General features: G+C 31.9%; 3 protein-coding genes across 3 annotated transcripts; 2 read left to right on the top strand and 1 right to left on the bottom strand.

Moving 5' to 3' along the window:
- LOC109351362 (probable chlorophyll(ide) b reductase NYC1, chloroplastic) lies at nucleotides 636-5,505 on the top strand. Its single transcript, XM_019592844.1, has 10 exons — nucleotides 636-1,145; nucleotides 1,567-1,645; nucleotides 1,757-1,892; nucleotides 2,420-2,494; nucleotides 2,623-2,818; nucleotides 3,362-3,430; nucleotides 3,521-3,660; nucleotides 4,067-4,189; nucleotides 4,356-4,548; nucleotides 4,951-5,505. The coding sequence occupies exons 1-10, from the start codon at nucleotides 804-806 to the stop codon at nucleotides 5,140-5,142; spliced, it is 1,545 nt and encodes a 514-aa protein (XP_019448389.1). The 5' UTR covers nucleotides 636-803; the 3' UTR covers nucleotides 5,143-5,505.
- Nucleotides 8,071-15,165, top strand: LOC109351361 (proline-rich receptor-like protein kinase PERK1). The gene is made up of 8 exons (XM_019592843.1): nucleotides 8,071-8,373; nucleotides 12,256-12,822; nucleotides 12,921-13,007; nucleotides 13,106-13,176; nucleotides 13,415-13,491; nucleotides 13,951-14,095; nucleotides 14,182-14,343; nucleotides 14,487-15,165. Exons 1-8 carry the CDS (start codon nucleotides 8,112-8,114, stop codon nucleotides 14,793-14,795), a joined length of 1,680 nt encoding a protein of 559 aa, XP_019448388.1. The 5' UTR covers nucleotides 8,071-8,111; the 3' UTR covers nucleotides 14,796-15,165.
- Nucleotides 16,215-19,471, bottom strand: LOC109351360 (protein LIKE COV 1-like). The gene is made up of 7 exons (XM_019592842.1): nucleotides 19,197-19,471; nucleotides 18,779-18,831; nucleotides 17,875-17,984; nucleotides 17,596-17,763; nucleotides 17,401-17,498; nucleotides 16,998-17,124; nucleotides 16,215-16,654 (listed from the first exon to the last, which is right to left on the bottom strand). Exons 1-7 carry the CDS (start codon nucleotides 19,344-19,346, stop codon nucleotides 16,557-16,559), a joined length of 804 nt encoding a protein of 267 aa, XP_019448387.1. The 5' UTR covers nucleotides 19,347-19,471; the 3' UTR covers nucleotides 16,215-16,556.

Below are 20,548 nucleotides of genomic sequence, written 5' to 3'. Positions count from 1 at the left end.
GTCAACCTCTTATGCTGACCTACTTAAGTAAGGTCATTATTTCTTATTCGTAAGTCGATGATGACATTCTTTTAGTTTCTTACTCAAAAAAGATGAGAAATATCTTTGATAGTATCAAAAATACTCAATTAAAATTATTCATTTCATATGCATGGTTCATCACATCTTCAAGTACAACCTTTATAATCACAACATGTAACTTCCCATGTTATGAATCATAACAACTTTAGACTATGATGGTCGTTTATTTCCTTTACATAATAATTCGTATAGCATGAAAGTATATTTATTTCCTTCACAACATGTGTCAGTAAAATAAAAGTATATTTATTCGTATATTATTCGATTATATGAAATCTGTAACATGATTTAATAAAATGATATATCATTTTCTTACGAGATTTAAGGATATGGTGAAATCCATTAGCGGCATAGTTATTGACCGTGAGTTCTGTAATCTCGGTAATTTCGAAAAAGTGAATCTGACACACAAAAAAGGTAAAGTGACGTGGCTACAGACCCACTTAGCCACGTGTCATCCAATCTGAAGAAGATGAGGTTGCTTCAACGTATGGCCAACAAACACAACCCTCTTCCTTTTACGTTTGTAATTGTAACTGTCCCACGTTTCGATGCTTCATCCCTTAGACTAGATATTTTCCTCATTCCTACCACAATGTTCCAGAAACTTAGTTTTCAGTTTTCACCAACACAAGATAACAATAAATAAACCAAACATTCACTCATTATTCAACACTTCTCCATTTTTTTTCCCTTCCAGTTTCATGAACTTTGCATAAGCCATGGCCACAGTTGTTAAGCTACATGTTTTCCCTGAGAGTTTCAACCAACACAGAACAAGGTTACTCAGGAGCAGTTTTTTTGGACCCTCTACTAGTTCACCACCTAGGGTGCTTGGTTTTGGTCATAATTGTGAAGGGTTGTCAGTGAAACAGTTTAGGGCGTTTCGGAGTGAAGATGGGGGTGATTTAAAGGAGAAAAAGATTCGAACTTTGAAGAAAAATGAGGTGAATTCCAAAAGGGAAAGTGGGTTTTGGAATTCTCTCAAGTATATTTTGTTGCGTTCTAAATCAGATGATGTTTATCGCCATGCTCTGGTGAAGGTGGAGGAAGTGCTATCAGTTGTAAGTGCTTAACTGTTTATCCTATTCTATCATAATAGTTATCTATATAAAAACTCATATTTATTATTAAAGCGGGAGAGAGGTAAGTTGTTATTTTTACACTTGGATCGAGGATAAAAATGTTATATTATTATATCTAAATGATAAAAATGTTATATTATTGTGTTATATTATTATATCTAAATGATACAAATGTTACCTGTGTTATTTCAAGTTGTTTGTAATGTCCTTGCCTCTAAGGAGGATCCTAACTCGTATAAAGCATTTTTTCCCTATCTTGAGTTGTGTTGTTCAATATTCAATGTAGGTGAATGTTTGGAAATTATTAGTTTTGTGAGAGTAATTGTTAAAAGTTGTTTTGAAAAATAAAACAAGCTGATCCAAACACATACTAACTGTGTTTCTCTCTTGATAAAACAAGATTGCTATTCAAATTGGAAGATATATTGTGACCATGATGAGCACTGGGGTCATTCTTGCAATTGGGTTTCAGATGTCAGGTTGGCTTATATGAAACTTTCCTAACTCAAAATTTTGTATGGAAATGTATTTGTTCATATAAGCATTGGTTCCTTATTGAGATGCTAAATTCTATGTAAATTTTGTTGAAGGTGGAGATAGTCAAATGGATGCACTGATATGGTATAGCTGGCTTGGGGGTATTATAATTGGGACAATGATAGGTGCTAACATGGTGTTGGAGGAACATTGTCGTGCTGGTCCACGTAATGTTGTCATAACAGGGAGGTATGGAATCTTAATGCTCTTCTTCAAGAGAGATTCTTAGGTTATTCCGCGGCAAAAACAAAGGACTTCTCTTGATTTTGTACCACTGGATTGGTTAAAAATGTAATTTAAATGAGACACTATGATGGTTCACGTGGAAATAGCCTCTCTGTTTGTGTACGTAAGGCTACGTACATCTATCCTCCCTAGACCTGACTAGGCTGCCCTTTTACTATGATGGTTCACAAAAGTTCCACATTCGATCGCACAAAGCAACTAAAATCTCTCGCTATAGCGCTACAAAGTTTTCCTTCATTAATTGACTCCCATCATTTTGGGTACTTAACTTCATTTTATTATATTGATTCCCATCATTTTGGGTACTTAACTTAATTTTATTATATGTCTGCCTTGTTGTGGACCTGGTATCCATCAAATTGTGTCCGGTAGGAGAGAAATCAAGAGATTTTTCTTACTCCATGAGCATTTAAGAATTAAGTTCTTATGTGTGTATAACATTGTTGTTTCTTCTGAATTGTTTGTTACAGTACAAGAGGATTGGGGAAAGCCTTAGCACGGGAGTTTCTTCTTTCCGGAGATCGTGTAGTTGTTACCTCTCGCAGGTGTTATTCTGAACTATGAGAACTATTTATCAAGATCAAAATACTATACATATGTGTGTGTGTTGCTTTGATCTACTACATATTACTCACATAATGTCATTGCTCCCACTCAACTTTGGTGATGGCAGCCCCGAGTCTGTAGAAGCAACCATCAAAGAGCTCGAGGAAAACCTAAAGGAAGGCATTAACAATGCAGTTGGCTCATCTCTATCAAAGCTTTCTCATGCAAAAGTTGTTGGCATTGCCAGTGATGTTTGCGAGCCTCATGATGTGCAAAGACTGGGAAAATTTGCTGTCAATGAGCTTGGTCACATCGACATTTGGGTAAGAGTTGCGATTATCTTGCTGGTTTGAATCTTTGAGTTTCACAAATCAAAATTAGTGAAAAATGTTGGAGATGGAAAGAAAAATGTCTATTGTATTCTAAATGTGTTGAATTATTGAAATGTAACAATGACTGACTGTATATTGGTACGTCACTTGTGTCCGTTACTTTGTGTGCACAACAAGCTAGTGCTATCTTAACAAAGAGACATAACCATGGTTGTCAAACTATTGAAGTTAATTCTTGAACTATTACGAGTTGACGATCTTTGGATACAGAACTGAGTTAACCTGCATGAAAACTCTCTTATGTCAGAATTGTTGGTGTTCAAGTAAACTCTTGATTCTACTAGCAGGTTTATGAGGCTGAATTTACATATGATTTTGGCCTCAGAACACAATGTTTCACCTATTTTTGCTGGGAACTCGAGTTTAATTGCATTATGACATGTTTTATGTGGTTTAAAAAGTTAATTTTATATCTTCTTTATTATCTGATGCTTTATGACATGCTTTGCATTTATTATTTAAACACTTCAACAGATAAACAATGCTGGAACTAATAAAGGTTTCAGACCACTGCTTCAATTTAGTGATGAAGATATTAAACAGGTATTTGTTAATAAGCTTATTTGTTTTGTTAACATAAAGTGTTGGCAAGTTTAATATTCACTCATTCTTGGTATGTTTCTAATGTTGTAGATTGTATCAACAAATTTGGTTGGATCGATACTTTGCACTCGAGAAGCCATGCATATTATGAGAAACCAAGCCAAGGCAGGTCACATATTTAATATGGATGGTAATGGTTCTGGAGGTTCTAGCACACCTTTGACAGCTGTGTAAGTTATTATCTTGAGACTGTAATTTCTTCTCCTATGGAAAAAACAATGAAAATTCCACTGAGCTTTTTTCCAACTTTATTTACTCAAAGATGTGTGTTCTTCAAAATTCATGGTGGGTTGTGATACATAATTGTCGGGAAGTAGGTCCCACGTCGTCTGTCTCATTCTCTTAGGCATGGTTTAAATATCTGTTGGGTTATTCCTCTCAATGCCAAAATACCCTTTAATCATCGGTCAAAATACATGTTGAGAAGTAAGTCCCGGATTGTTTGCCTCATTTTCTTAGGCATGGTTTAAATACATGTTGAGCTATTGTTCTAATTGTCAATTGGTTTTGAGATGAAACCTTAACACTAATGATGCTTACTTGCTTACCATTCTTCGGTTTTTATATGACATGTAGATATGGTTCTACGAAGTGCGGGCTTAGACAACTTCAAGGATCTCTCTTGAAAGAGTGCAAGAAATCAAACGTCGGTATCCATACTGCATCTCCGGGAATGGTTCTTACAGATCTGCTTTTAAGGTACATCTTACAAGCCTGTTATTGTTTTCTAAACTGCTTTTAAGGTTCATTCAAATGTGACATAACCATTATCCCTTTCCCTTACTAACTTCCTTGTATTTCATATTAAATTCTCCTATGAAATGTGTATTGGTTCATGATTGTGTTAACTATTGCTTGTGCCCAGTGGTTCAACCGTCCAAAACAGGCAAATGTTTAACATCATCTGTGAGCTTCCCGAAACTGTTGCTAGAACATTAGTTCCGCGAATGCGGGTTGTTAAGGGAACAGGCAAAGCCATCAGTTACTTGACTCCTCCCAGAATCTTACTTGCTCTTGTTACTGCATGGTTACGACGCGGTCGCTGGTTTGATGATAAGGTATTCTATCGCCTTCGATATTTAGAAGTCACATTAGACTCTAACTAATAGGTTACAATATATTATGTTATATTGTTATTGATATAACATTCATCGCTCGATATAATATGTTGGTCTTAAGATGAAACACTAACATGGTATCAGAATCTGAGCCGAACTAACAAAATTAAACCTATTGATTTTCTTAATTACAACCATAAGGGTTGATGATAAGGAAGCAAAAGTGCATTACTTTACTTGGAAAACTAAAGACATAAAACTTTTGATTCTTTTAATACATAATTTCCAAGAAATCATATTTGTGAATCTTTATCCTCAACCCTCATGGAAGACGTTAAGTACAAACCTTTTGCATGCTGCATCTTGTTTACAGATAAATCATAACCATGTGCATATTTTCAGGGTAGAGCATTGTATGCAGCTGAGGCAGATCGACTGCGAAACTGGGCCGAAAATCGAGCCCGGTTTTCTTTCACTGATGCAATGGAAATGTACACAGAGAACACATGGTTATCAGTCTTCTCACTCTCGGTTGTTTGTGCCTTCATAATCCTTTCCAGCACAGGCAACACCAATTTGCCTGGAACTTGGTGAAATGTTATGTTGCTGCAAAACTGAAAATCTGAAATGAAAATCATGAATACAAAAACTGAATCTACAACATAAACAAAGTGGGTCTGTTTTTCCTACCATGTCCACATGAACAAATTTCTAAAGAAAATGTTTTAACACACTTAGTTATATGCAATCATGTGCTTAGACATTTGGTTATATATGCTCCAAAGTCTTATGTGTTCTTGTCTGGGCTCTTTGTATATGTTGTAAACTTGTAATGTAAAAGCATTCTCCATTCAGATGCTTAAAGCCATAGGATGTGTATTATTAATTTGTTGACCCTACAGAAAACAATGTCACATTCTTGTGCTATATATTTATTTAAACGGCTATGTTTCCAAGAAGAAGCAAATCTTGAACTAATCTAGTTCAGAGGGCGATAATAGTTAATAGTACATGAACATTAAAAAATTAAAAAACTCAGGTGCTCCAAGTAGTTAATAGTACATGAACATTTTTTATGTACCTTAAACAATTGTCTTTGGTTACTTACTACTTAAATAGTATCTAATATTTATACACAATCATTATAAATATTCATCATTCATGTGTATTGTTTTTCTCTAAAAAATCAATAATAATTAAACATATATAGTATATAATGTATAATATTGTATAAAATTTATATACTGATATATATATTTTGAAGATGATCATATAGAGGAGCATAATTTAATAATTGGCACGATAAAACTCGAACTCATACAATGAATTTCCCAAAAAGAACTCTTGGCATGCCAATTATTATCATAATACCCCTCAAGAAAGATAAAATACTACATAGTATATGGAGAAGGAAAGAACAAGACTACAAAATCATAATTATTGGGGAAAAATTCAAGACAACATTTATAGAGAAGATAGGAACATGAGATAGCCTATGATTATCATGATTTACTAGTTATTAAAATTACATGCTTCAAATTTTTATAAACATAAAATACATTAACCCTAACAATTAGAAATATCATGTTATACCTCTACTAGGAAATCAAGGGAAATTGTATTCTTACCTGTTGAAAGGAGAAGATAGATGTACTACAAAAGTTATGGTTATACCCTAAAAAAGTCTTCCACATAAAAGATAGTATAGTTTATTGTAAAACTTCATAATTTGTATCCAATAATACCCCACATATCTATTATATGTTTTATTTATAAACTCTACATACATTGTGGTGAAACAAGTTAGACTCGTTTTCAGTACTTGGGGTAAAAGTATTATGAAAAAACAAAATAAAATGTAATAACATTTATATCTTTTTATTTATGATAAGATTTCATTTTTACTCTTAAAAATAAAATTTCTATATCTAACACTGAAAATGAGTCTGATTCAATGTTAAATAGCTAATGTTTCCCACTTATTATGTGACTTTCTCTTGTGGAGTTTAGGGTGTGCTTAATGACTAATAGCTCATCAGTATTTAATTTTATTACTTTTAATTTTTAACTTTTTAAGTGGTTTTAATTTGTTTATGATATATGTGTCTAAAGTTATCTACTGGGAAGAAATACAAATTTGGAAGTGAATCATTTAATTCCAATCACTAAAAATAGTTTGACTATAATAAAAAATTATTTTAGGAACATCACCTCTTATCAAGTAAAATTTACTTTATAGATTTGCCATAATTATAAAGTAAATCTGAGAAATCTGATATAGAATATTATATTTTATATTATATATTTTTTATTTTTTAGTTATAATACTTTTACAAAAATACTACGTTGTTTAGAATGAAATAGTACAGGCTGGCAATGAAATAAAAATAAAATGTTAACCTCCAATTAATTATTACTGCAAACTTAAATTGGTAAAACTAGATGTAATAACTAATTGCAAATAAATACCTCAATAGTCCTCATAATCATCCAAATTGAACGACTCAATAAAATAAGGAAAGAATTATGTGTTTTGGTATATATTATATTTTTAGATTTACTGAAAAAATAATTTAATTAATCTCTTTGATCATGTTACTTTTTACTATTTTCCCTTATAATTTTTTTGACGTAACATACATAACAACAAAATACCACAATGTTCCAAAACTAGTGATTGGACAATGAGTTAGAATCACACCTATTAATATTCTATCATAACATTGGTTAATTGGAAAACTGACCAATTAGTTCTCATATTAGTATAATAATTATATTGAATATGCAATCAAGTTAATCAAAAATATTCATATTGGTTTATGTATAGAATACATCATAGATTAAAACCTTGAATGTTTTAATAGTTTATAACATGGTCAATAATTGCACCACTGCAACAATTATATAATTATAAATCTATATATTACAAAGAATAATATTTTACATATAAATTTATTATATTAATTACAATATATATAGTTTAACTGATATATGATTTAATTAGCGAATAGTCAATTAACGATCGTATTACTATGTCAGTCCTTCTATCGGCTTCATAACAGATTATATTAATAACATTACATTGAATAAAATATACACCTATAATTTAATTTATTATTTATCACTTAATTTATTACTTTAGCATAAAAGGTGATCTTTAATTGAATGAGCCACTCATGTATTTGTATTTGGTATAAATTATTTATAAATTGTGAAATTATAATATGAAAATAAATCAATTATCAAACTTAAATGAATGACGAAAGTAACACTTATTAAAAAAAACAATCACATATTTAAAAATAGATTAATTCCTTACTTATAGGTTAAAATATATAATACTTTTGTTATACAAAAAAATTAAATGTTTGGTATTTTTTTTATAGCTTTTGTATACGAAGATGTGTGGCTAGGTGAGGCCTTTTGTCCTTGCTGGTTCGGTGGTTGCATTGCTCTCTCTCTTTCTCTCTTCTTTCTAACACACAAATATACATCATATACTTTTCTACTCACACTTCTTAGTTCTTTTCATTATTATTATATTATTATTCATTTTAATAATAATGCCATTAGCTCCGGCTCACTCTTCTCCGCCACCGCCCGCCTCGACCACTCATCCGTCAAAACCTCCGCCATCTCCGTCATATACCCTACCGGCGGCCAGCGCGAGCGTATCCACCGGATTGGTGGTGGGAGTCCTGGTTGGGTCGGTGGTGTTGTTGTTGGCGTTGAGCACTATTATGTGCATTTGTTGCATGAAAAGGAAGAGAACACGCGATGAAGGGCAACACTATCCTCCTCTTACTCCACAATCCCAACACAAAGGTACTACATATATTTTTGTCATTTTATTTCATTCATTTTGAAAATGGGATTCTATTTTCACAATATTTTCTGCTTTTGTTGGGTTTTAAGTCTCATCATGCATGATCAACATGACTTTTTTTGTCCTTCCATGAATTAAGATTATCAAACTTCTAGTTTCCAATTCTTCACTTTCAAATCTTAATCTAGATGCAAGGACCATACTTTTTGGTCACTTGAAAGGGTTCTAGTTCATACTCTTAATGGAATGAGAGTTCAATAGCTTTGAAAGATAAAATTCCAGTCCAAAAGAAAAGAAAGTACTTCAATTTTTCTACCTGGTGATGACAATCAGACGGGACAGATACATGTAGTGTTTTCCCGTACCAAAAATCAGGGTAGCCGATTTTGGTGGATACCCAACATACTATAAGGTTAATTATATCTATATTGGTGGATGCATGTAGTGTTTCCCGTGCTTAAAATCATATTTATTTACGGTACTCATATGAGTAGCCCATATGGGTGAATACCCAATAGTCTTTTTAGGTTAATTATATTTATATATTTTGTAATAACTAATATATATAAAAATAATTATTACAACGAATAATAATATATGTATATGATAAATTTATACCATAGTTCCTTATTAAATGATAATAAAATAAATAATATATAACATTAAAGTAGTACAAAATTATAATATATATGAAATATATAATTAAAAAATAATTTTATAATTATGTGGGCGAGTATCATGATATCCATAAGTTATCGGTGTGAGTTTCTTTCACAAGTATTTTTGTGTTCATCCACAAAAATATTTTTGGCGTCCCTAATTCTACCCAATATAACTATACATGATCATGCATGCATTTATAATGATAATTATTAACTATACATAATGTATTTATAATGACAATTTTAACTATGTATAATTACGGATGTATTTATACTTATAATTATTAATTAGATATAATTTTATATTTATAAATAATTATTAATTATATATGATATCATTCAATCTGATTAAATGTTTTTATCGGTTAAACTCATTTAACCTCATATGGAACTGGTGATGGCAAAAATATTATTCTCATGAGTAGTGATAAAAATACTAGTAATTACTATCCAAAAAATAACTTATGGGTGAGAATGAGTACTAAAATACTTGCTTTGTGACTACCCGCTTATTTATAAATTTATTTTATAATTATATTATATATATATATATTATTTTATAATTATATTATCTATTTTATTATTTTATAATGAATTCTAATGATTGAAATATAATAATTAATTTAACATATACATAAAATTTATTACTCATGCAATACTTATTTTTATATATTTATTATTACAAAAAATATATAAATATATACTTAAACTTAGAAATTCAATAATACAAATATGGGCATGCAAAGGAGTAAATTCACCCTAACATGTTTCCCTCCCTATATGGAACCTCTTTTAGTATATTGTTTTTTTAAACATTGCTTAATACACGTTAAATAGAGTTATGGGTGAATATGTGCCTAGTTGGACCAAATAAGACATGTCATTTACTTAGTCTTAAACCTTTATTTGGATAATGAAAGAAAATAGAGGAGAACATGGAATGAACTAAAGTTGGAAGAAAGAAAATCATTAGAAAATGAAGTGATTTTTCAGCTATTTGGTTTGAAAGAAAAGTGAAAGAAAATGAGTGGAAGGAAAAATTTTGAATATATCAAATGAAGTATATACACTTATTACACATGATATAAAATATTTTTTAATAATTTGATTTGATATAATAAATATATTTTTATTAGTCATTATGTAAATATAAATTTTAATAAATTAATGAATATAATATTTTTATAATATCGATATAAAGATTTATAAACATTTAGTACATGATCCACAATTCATTTGTATTACTTTTATTTAATAGAGTCAGTGATAATTAAAAATAAATGGTAGATGATATAATAATAATGTTACTGTTATATTGCCAGTATATATATTTTCTCTAAATTAATTTACTTTTAAGTAATAAATTTTGAATAATGAACTTAATTTTTTTTTAAAATAGTCATAAAATACCTTAAAAAATATATTTAAAAAAATGAGTTTTCTCTCTAATAGTGGAGAAAAAAGTTTTATGTGGGTTTCATACACTTTTTTTTTTCCTTCTACTTTTTCTCCATAACCAAATAGAGAAAATTCTATAATCTCCCCATTTTCTCTCCCCTATTTTCTTTTCATCTATTTTCACTCAAACCAAACATTGTTAAATATATAAAACTATTTTTGGAACCTAAACCTTACCCTAGAGTTGAAGGCTAACCCTACTAAAAATGTCAATCGGACTAACTTTTGAATCCGATCTTAGACTCGATTAAATATATTATATTCCAATTTTAGATAAAGTTTTATCAATATTACTTATTATTATGGACATATAATTTGACATTAAATGATATATTTATGCATATATTTTGTTAATAATTTACACACATATATATATTCTCATATCAAGAGATAATTTATCTCATTCCGCCAGTAAAAGTATGAAATGTGTATTATTTTGTTTAATTTTAGAAATATTTTTATAGAAAATGATTAAATAGGACATATGTCATACTTTTACTGGCGGGATGAGATAATGTATCTACTTACACCAGGAGATACTTTATTCTTTATTTATATAATGAAAAAGTTAGAAAATCAATGACATATAAATGACACACATTATGATAATAGCAATAAATCATTTGTACAAAAAAGTCAATAATAACTAGCAAAAATAATTAAAAAGCAATATTAAAAATACGAGATTACGAATAGATATATTGTTGCAACAAAATGCACTTTTAGTTTAGGGTCAAAGAGATATCATTATCGTTACTCTATGACCATGTGATAGGTTGGACCGGCTCATGATTGCCCCTTACCTGATTAAACAATGAAACATCATGCTCACACCTAGATAGAGTAAGGGCCTTAATCTGTCTATGAAAAAAGACAGTGGATTTTTCCTTCAAAATTTTCAAATTTTGGTCCAAAACATTTCATACACGTTCAATAAAAAAAATTCAGTATAAACTATAGGACAGTTTAGTACCTATGAAGACAATTTCTACATGCATGAGATTTTGAGGAGAGCCTAGATGTTTCATTTTTCCAAAACGAAATGTGTCCCTTGTCTTAAAGGACCAACTTAGGCCTTTTAGTCTGCATGTTATGTTATGTGTGTGTATTCTTTTTTTTCGGATGAATCCCAATGATTCTTATGGTCTGTTAAAGGTGACATAACCATTGTCACCTGATACGTGGTTCTCTTTAGTACGAGTGCGAGTACGTAGTACATGGTATGTTACCCTGCCTAATACTGGTACACTTGGCGTATATTCAGTACGGTTTCTATAACTCTATGCGCAGTCATTTCTAGTGTTGCTTCATGTAGGTTTGAATCAACTTTTAGTTCACCATAAGAGAAATACCCAAGGATAAAATCATTTCTTGTTTGTTGTAACTTATTCATGTAAGTGAGTGTACATTACCAATTATTCTTCTTTTCTTTTACTTAGACCGTAGGAAAAAATCCGGCTCATTCCTTAAAGGGAACCAATTTGCAAAAGAACCACGAATTGGTACGAGAGAACCAATTTGTGGTTCTCTACCAAAATGATAGAATTGTGTTTGAATGGACAAAACTATCACCTATAATGAATCCAATTTTAATATAACTACTTGTTTTAGTTCATTCTCAGAAATTAAGTTACTCTTCATTTATTTTTATGGAGAAATGAATCCTTACTTTGTGTTTTGCTGCTAATGTTCATAGGTATTGGACTCTAATCCTGTTAGTATTATGATTCTTCTGATGCTGACTTTTTCCACAATTTATAGTTGATCAATTAGGCGTTCCCCTGCATCAATTGCAACGTAATGCTTCCGCTCTGTCAGATCATGGAATCCACCCGATGATGCCTAAGCCATCTCCTCTGACGTCTATTGCACCGAGTAGACAATCGTCCCTATCGTCACAATATAATTATGCGCAGCCTCCACCACCTCTACCCTTTATTCACAGCATCGGCTCTGGATCGAACTTTTCGGCTGCCGAATCACTCTCAAAGTCTTCTCAAGCTCTTTCATTGGGCTTTGTGAAGAGCACATTTTCATTTGAGGAGTTGATGTGTGCGACTGATGGCTTCTCTGATGCCAACCTCCTTGGATCGGGTGGGTTCGGGTATGTGCACAGAGGACTTCTTGCCAATGGCAAGGAGGTGGCTGTCAAGCAGCTTAAGTCTGGAAGCAGGCAAGGGGAGCGCGAATTTCAAGCCGAACTTGAGATAATTAGCCGCGTTCATCACAAACATCTTGTTTCTTTGGTGGGATACTGCATCACTGGGACTCAGAGGCTGCTTGTTTATGAATTCATTCCCAACAATACATTGGAATTCCATTTACATGGTAAATTTCTGGTTTTAGCTTTCAGTTGGCAAAAGTCATTCTAAAATTCAATGTACTTGGATTATTGGAACATTTTTTGATGGATCTTTGAATTGTAGGAAAAGGAAGACCTACAATGGATTGGCTTACGAGAATGCGAATTGCATTAGGATCTGCAAAAGGATTGGCCTATCTTCATGAGGATTGTATGTTCTGTTCATCCGATTTTGTTATTACTCCAGCTGTAAGTTTGTAACCAAATACTATCGACTTAAAAGTTCATCGTAATTGTCATTACTTCCAGGTCATCCTAAGATCATCCATCGCGATATCAAAGCTGCTAACATCCTTCTGGACTTCAAGTTTGAAGCAAAGGTATGTTCTGTTGTGTTGTGTGTCTTCTTATTATCATTTGCTGAGGTAATAAAAACAACCTGTCATCGTGTACTCGGTTTAGTCTGGCTAATGTTTTTAATCTGTCCGACCTCTACTATCCTTCGATGGTGTCCACGGTAGTGGTGGTAAAACCAATAGAATGTTATGAAAAGTTGTGACAGGTCAATGCATTTTCGAATTTAAGATTAATTCGGTATCAATTGTTCAATGTTGACAGGTTGCGGATTTTGGGCTTGCAAAGATTTCTTCTGAATCCAATACTCATGTTTCCACTCGAGTGATGGGGAATTTTGGGTAGGAAGAAACTTCCTTCTATCTATCTTCTCAAGAACCTTAGATATCTAAACAAAAGATAGTTCCTTCATTCCATTTTTAATAGATTAAGTCCTTAAGTGTGACTAAGCTATTCTTTAATGATATCTCCTGACCCAGAGAGATAGTACATCATAGCTCAGCCTCAAATATTCAAGTGAACTTTTGTGTTTTTTTGCTATGCGATTTGTTATTGTCGTCATTTTTTATGGGAGGTATTTCTGTCGACTAAGGTTGATAAGCAAAACAAGAACTATTTTGTTGTTTGGCACTTTATACATAGCTTCAATTTTAGCCTCATCAGTAATGCATCAATTGGTGCTTACAGGTATCTTTTCAGCTAAGGTTGATAAGCAAAACAAGAACTCTTTTGTTGTGTGGCACTATTTATATATAACTTCAGTTTTAGCCTCATCAGTCATGCATCAATTGCTCTTACAGGTATCTTGCTCCAGAATATGCTTCTACTGGAAAACTTACAGACAAATCTGATGTGTTTTCCTACGGAATCATGCTACTCGAGTTAATAACTGGAAAACGCCCGGTTGATAAAAATTATTCTTTCACAGACAGTTTGGTAGACTGGGTAAGGTTTATATGTTTCTTTTATTGAGATTAAACAAGTTGTTGTGGAGCAGCTATAATTAACTATATCCATCTTTATCATGACAGGCTAGACCTTTGCTCACACATTCTTTGGAAGAGAATGATTTCGATTCGCTGGTTGACCCAAGGCTCCAGAACGAGTTTGATCGTCACGAGATGGCTCGCATGGTGGCATGTGCTGCAGCTTGCGTATGTCATTCAGCGAAACGTCGACCAAGGATGAGCCAGGTAAAATAAAGCAGTTTGCTGTATGCTGTCAAGTATTAGCATGCCAAGCTCATATTTGATTCACTGGTTTACACAGGGCATTTTATTTTCCGGGTATGTTTGGAATGTAAAACATTTTTCGGATAAATAATGAAACAATGCAGGTTGTTCGTGCTCTGGAAGGAGACGTGTCTCTATCAGATCTTAGTGAAAAAATTGTACCTGGGAACACCACTCCATACAGTTCATATGATAGCTCAGATTATGACCCCTCACAATACAAGGAGGACATGAAAAAGTTCCGAAAAACAGCCCTCGAGGGAACTCATGAGTATGGTGCCAGCAGTGGGTACAGTGGGACAAGTGATTATGGTTTATATCCATCTGGATCAAGCAGTGAAGCGCAGAGCCGGCGAAACACTATGGAAATGAATAAATTGAATAGAAAAGGTTTCAGTCCTGGAAAATCTTGAACCCTGTCAACTTTTTACTTTATATAAAATCTATCTTTGGTTACTTTAACTGTCACATTGATTATTTGACTGACATGTTTGGAGTAACTTAGCAATTATTTTTTGTCACAATTGATCATCTTTTTAATTGTATTTATCAGGATCTACAACAAAATTATGAAGTTGGATTCTGTCATGTTTTGCTTACTTGCTTAAGCATTTGAAAGTGAATACATCCACATTGTTGTCCATTATTGCTCATGTGTCAATTTGCTAGTTGGAAATCAAAGATATGTTGGTTTTGTTAGTTTGTTAATATCACTATTCTTGCAAGACTTTCAATGTGTGAATCTCAAAAACAAACTTTCTTTTTTTTACCAAGTTATTTGTCAAAGAAGACAAGGGGCTGCACTTCATAAATACAGTATGTCCATTGTATCAGTTTTAAGGTAATGTTTGAAACACAGACACAACATGATATCCTATTGTGCTATCAAGTTCTAATGGATTCAAAATATTGTATTTTTTAATCTAGTATCTTCCTTACTGATCATGAAGTCAATGTGTTCGAATCTTAGAAATAATCTCTCCACTTATATAGGTATACATTTACTCTCTTCAAATTCCGCTAAATGGGAGACTCGTGCATTGGATAGTCTGTTATTTTGTTTTAAAATGCATCAAACACATAACATAACTCTATTTTGCCTTATTCTGATGTGTCTGAGACTCTATCAAAAGCAAGTTGTTATTCAATGTACATGGAACAAAAAAATTAAGATAATAAATTTGAAGTAAATGATTATACCATCATAATACAAATTATACTATTATGAATAAAGATGGTGGTTGAATAGATAAATTAGAATGAAGAAATGGTACAATAGTTCAAAAGGAAGGTTAGAGAATACCAGTATTTTACAGATTGGAATTCAATTTCTTGACTATTTACCCCCATTTTGGAGTAGCTGGAGTTTAGTAATGATTTTGGCATGTAGCAAAAATTTAACACCCAATATTAATGATAATTTAAGCAACCACTCTTACTCTCTAACATGGAACATTATTAAAAAAAATGAATCCAACGTAACAGCTTGATATTCTAGTAGTTGGGCCAATCATCAAAGTTGATAGGGATTTTTTCATTAAAATATATGATTATGAAAACAAGAATGTTTGGAAACTATAAGGTAAAGTTGGAACATTTTTAAAAAATATCCAAAACTTACCGATATATAGGAGTAGAAACGAGTCGAGTTCAATACCAAACTATTTTTACAGAAAAACAATATTATTCTTCCATAAGCTTTCTTAATGAACATAAGAAATCATGTAGAAGAACATAAAAAGACATTCAATATTTTCTTAAGATCTTTGGGATTAATTTAATTATCTGAGTGGTTAGCTGTTAATCATAACCACATACAATGATGCAAACACTAATCAATTGGCAATTAGTGGGTAACAACAAAATTGAATTGCTATATAACAAGTGGAGGAATCACTACATTACCAAAGGTAAAATAATTGAAACTCCAACGCAGATAAAAAGAATTTTGAATGCTTGTCATCACCCAAACTATATTTCCAAAAGAATGCTAAATTCTACCTTCTATTACAAATAAACCAATGTTACACATGCCATCAGAATCTAACTTTTCCAGCAAGCAAAATGTACATTCATTACTTGCATTCTCAACACACAGTGATTGCATTTTCATTCTGACAGCTCCATATGATACCAAGGTATATAGCAAGAACAACTGCTATAACCCTTCACTCTCAGCTTCTGTTCTGTCTGCTTATATCCCCAGGCGTGATGCGTGAATCAATCGTTTGTAGGGTCTGTGGCATTGACATGCCTCCAGAAACGACAATTTCTGCAAATTTTCAAAAAAAAAATTAAACTTGGCACATGTTAAAAGGACAAGATTTAGGTACAACTCCTTAGTACTTTTCTCCAAATATAATATGTGTCAAGTGTATATGCAACTAATATTACTAATTAGCCCCTAACCTTTCAATAGTCAACCACCAATTTGGAAGATCAAAAACATGTTTTTCCAATTTGACTGCACCGTTAGTCGAGGGAGCGACAGAGAAAGGAGACTTATAAAACAAACTACTTCCATAATATAACCATGGTGCAAACTAAATAAATAAGCCTCTTTGACTTCTCTATAATTGAAGAGTATGAATTACTGTAAAAACAGAATCACTCACCAATTCCTTCACGAACTGATAAGTTAGGCCTAATGACATCCTTGGTGTTGACAAGAAATATATCACCGATATAAAGATGGTTAGTTGGAACATAGACACAGCATAGCTCCTCACCTCCAGAATAGTTCTGTAAAATTTTAATTTTTTTTTAACTTCAGCATGTAATGTTTGGCGAAACATCAATAAACACAGATAACTACCCAATTATGTAACACAAGCAAGTATAGATTAGCATAATATCAACAAGCATGAAGCAATAATAGTGAAAAGTATTCCTGGCCAGATTGAGACAGCTCCATCAGAATGATAAACTAATAAAGTAGCGAACACCATTGGCATGTTTAAAATGAAACTCCAATTAAAGCAATCTCAAAAGCCACAAACACCGAAGTTTATTATAAACCTGAAGGACAACAGATGAGGTGATGAATCCAAATGCATATTCACCAATACGTGGATGCCGAATGATGGCTACTTCTTTAAAGGCATGTGTATTTTGATCTGTTAAAATGCACATGTCAGCATAAACTGTTATCACCCAATATTAAATTCATGCTGATATCACAATTAAGAGTGAGATGTTGGGAAACGCACACACCTGGTGAGATAGCAGCACTAATCTGCTTGGAGGCATTATAAATATGGCGAACAAGTGGCATTCGCTTGATAAACCACTCCCCAAGGCCCAGGACAGAGGCACCCAACCACGAAGACATGAAAACCCCGACCAAGAAGATGAAAGTTATGGAAGTTATGAATCCAAGACCTGACCAAGAAGTATTAGCAGATAATGTCAGAATGTTGAATGTCAACATGTTATACACAATTTGCACAAGTAAAGGTTAATAGTGAAATACCATAAAATAGAAGCCCTTACCAAAAATATCAATTCCGAGCTGAGCATAAATAGGGGAAAAGAATCCATCCACAAAATGAACGAACCACCATGTTATATAGAAGGTGATTGCAATTGGGAAGAGAATAACACTGCAAAAGAACAAGCAGCAAACAATCACCGTTTCACCATAGCAGATAAACAAAGGATCTCATAAAATTGAAAAGGCGAAAGCAACAATTGGTCCTAATAAATACAGGTAGGTAACCATGAAGCAGAAATGTAATTCTGCAAGCTTAGGAACGTACAAGCAGAGCCATAAAGATAAGTATAGGACATGAATAAGCATTCTTTGCAGCAAGTATTCTGCATAGAATGATCTTAAAGTTTATCTATTTCTAAATCGCCTTATCATTTTAAAACAAGTGATATGATAGCAATGACATCATTACATATTTTTTTGTCATAATTATGTATGAAATAGTCATAAACGGACTACAAATTAGTTAACTAGCTTCATCAAGTGATTTGAAGATTTATGTTCCAGATTCTAGAATCCAGGTTTTTTAAGCAACTATAATTTCCAAATAAATTAATAGTATTACTTTGAATATTAATTACTAGGGATATATCTCCTATCCAAAAACAGATAGGAAATAAAACCTTTCCATTATATAGTAACTATTATGCATTGTCCCTTTCAGGTCGTGACACATACACCATCCACCATCCATTTGTATTACGATGCAGTGACGGTGTAAAAATCTTACATTGTCATATTGTTCTCAATGTTTTTTTAAGAAAAATGTTGATATTTTAAGGAACATAAAGCATGTAAAAGATATATTTCTTCGGCAAACAAAAAAGCAAGACAATAAAATGACATAGTGTAGTAAAATCCATGGCTTGAATAGCAAAATATTTGATTGGGGAAAGAATAACACACCATCCTGTCATAAACTTTTTCGACGCCCAGCTCCTAACAACTTTGTAAAAAGTCTGCAAAATTAACAGAAACAAGAAATAGAAATTTGTCAGATAAATAATTACAAGGCAGAGATAATACTCATATGCAACTAAAAGAGTGAGATAAATTTTATTTGCTACACAAAATCAAGCAAACAGAAAGAAAAAGAACATTCACTTCCAAAAAGAAAAATTACCTAATTGGTTTATCTAGTCAAAAAGAAAACAAAAAAGTTCAATCCAGGTAAAAAAGGAAACATTGAAGTAAATCACTAAAACCAACACAACCCAATTCATATTAATCAAATTGGAAAAAAAGCGAAAACAAATTTAGAATGAGAATTGGCTTTCGTTACTCAATCAAAACCCTAATTTAGTTGAAGCAAGAGATGAGTCACCTCGTGGCCGGAATGGTGCGAGGAAGAGGGAGAAGACGAGTGATTAGAAGAGGTGGCCCCGCCGTCGACGGCGGAATCAGCGACGGAGATGAGAAGCTCTCGATCTCTGTCTATAGTGGCCATTGAGATTTGGGATTTTTCATCGCCCATTAAGCGACGTCGTTTTAAGATTCGAAACGCAAAGCTAACGTTTTTTTGCTTCTGCAACTGTGTTCTTTTGCTCCCTTCCAGAAACTGAAACTGCAATGTACTCTTCAAACTTCAATTTGTCTACTCTTTTCTTATTATTAATTAATTAATTAATTTGTTGTTTATTAATTGTTAATAATTGGTTTTATTTAAATCTTACCAAGTTATTTTTGCAAAAATAGTTATTATGGTACAAAGAATATAGTTATACATATTATTTCTAAACGGAAAGAAATTATTTATTAGATTTGACAATCAATTTTTATATTGAAGCTCACCGATAAAAGGGAGTCCAATGCTCGAAGATTTACTTAACATGGCATGACGAGTAGACATTCACAATCTTATCCTTACAAATGAAAAAAACTATTTTTAGAATTTAAACTCGTAATTTTTAAGTTGTAAGATAAACAATCTTAATGTTGTACATACACTAAATTATAGTTCAACTATGATAATATAACAAAATAATCACTATAATCAATAAAACATGTGTGGAGTGCAATAATTAATATCATACACTAAATTTGAAATGGAATAAAAGCTATAGTAGATCTATTTCATGAGAGTAAGTTTTTTTTTTGTATGAGAACAAAAACTATATAAGTGAAAATTAGTTGTGTAATTAAAAAAAACTTGAGGTGGCCATTAACTATAGGCTTTACTTAGCTGTTATCATCTTCATTAGAATAGTCCATTCTTTTTTACTCATATCTAACACTTAATTATTATTGTCCTTATCATCCCCACATTAATGTCATTGTTATCTTATGTTCATTAAATACTAAACATGATAAGAGTATATTATCCTCATATTATTTACTCTTTATCATTTTCATTATGATATCTTATCTTTATTCTATTATAATCATCAATCTAACCTAAAAAGTATTTAAAAACTCTTTTATGGATGTAAAGGATATTGAGCATTAATCATGACACATATGATCCACCTAGCAAAAAATAAATAAAAATAAGCTAGTTGTTGTTTTTATTTTTGTACCCATGGATTAATCTTAAATTGTATTTCAAAATTTGTTTCTTCTTTATATTCCTTAAATTATGTTGTTAGGATAATCATGAACAGAATTCAAATCTTAATATAATTTTAAAATAGGTGGAATAAGAAATTGTTCTCTTTTAATTTTTTTACAGATTTAATT

This window comes from Lupinus angustifolius, chromosome LG06 (assembly GCF_001865875.1).
Source record: "Lupinus angustifolius cultivar Tanjil chromosome LG06, LupAngTanjil_v1.0, whole genome shotgun sequence".
NCBI classification, from domain to species: domain Eukaryota; kingdom Viridiplantae; phylum Streptophyta; class Magnoliopsida; order Fabales; family Fabaceae; genus Lupinus; species Lupinus angustifolius.
This window is presented reverse-complemented; position numbering and strand designations above follow the sequence as displayed.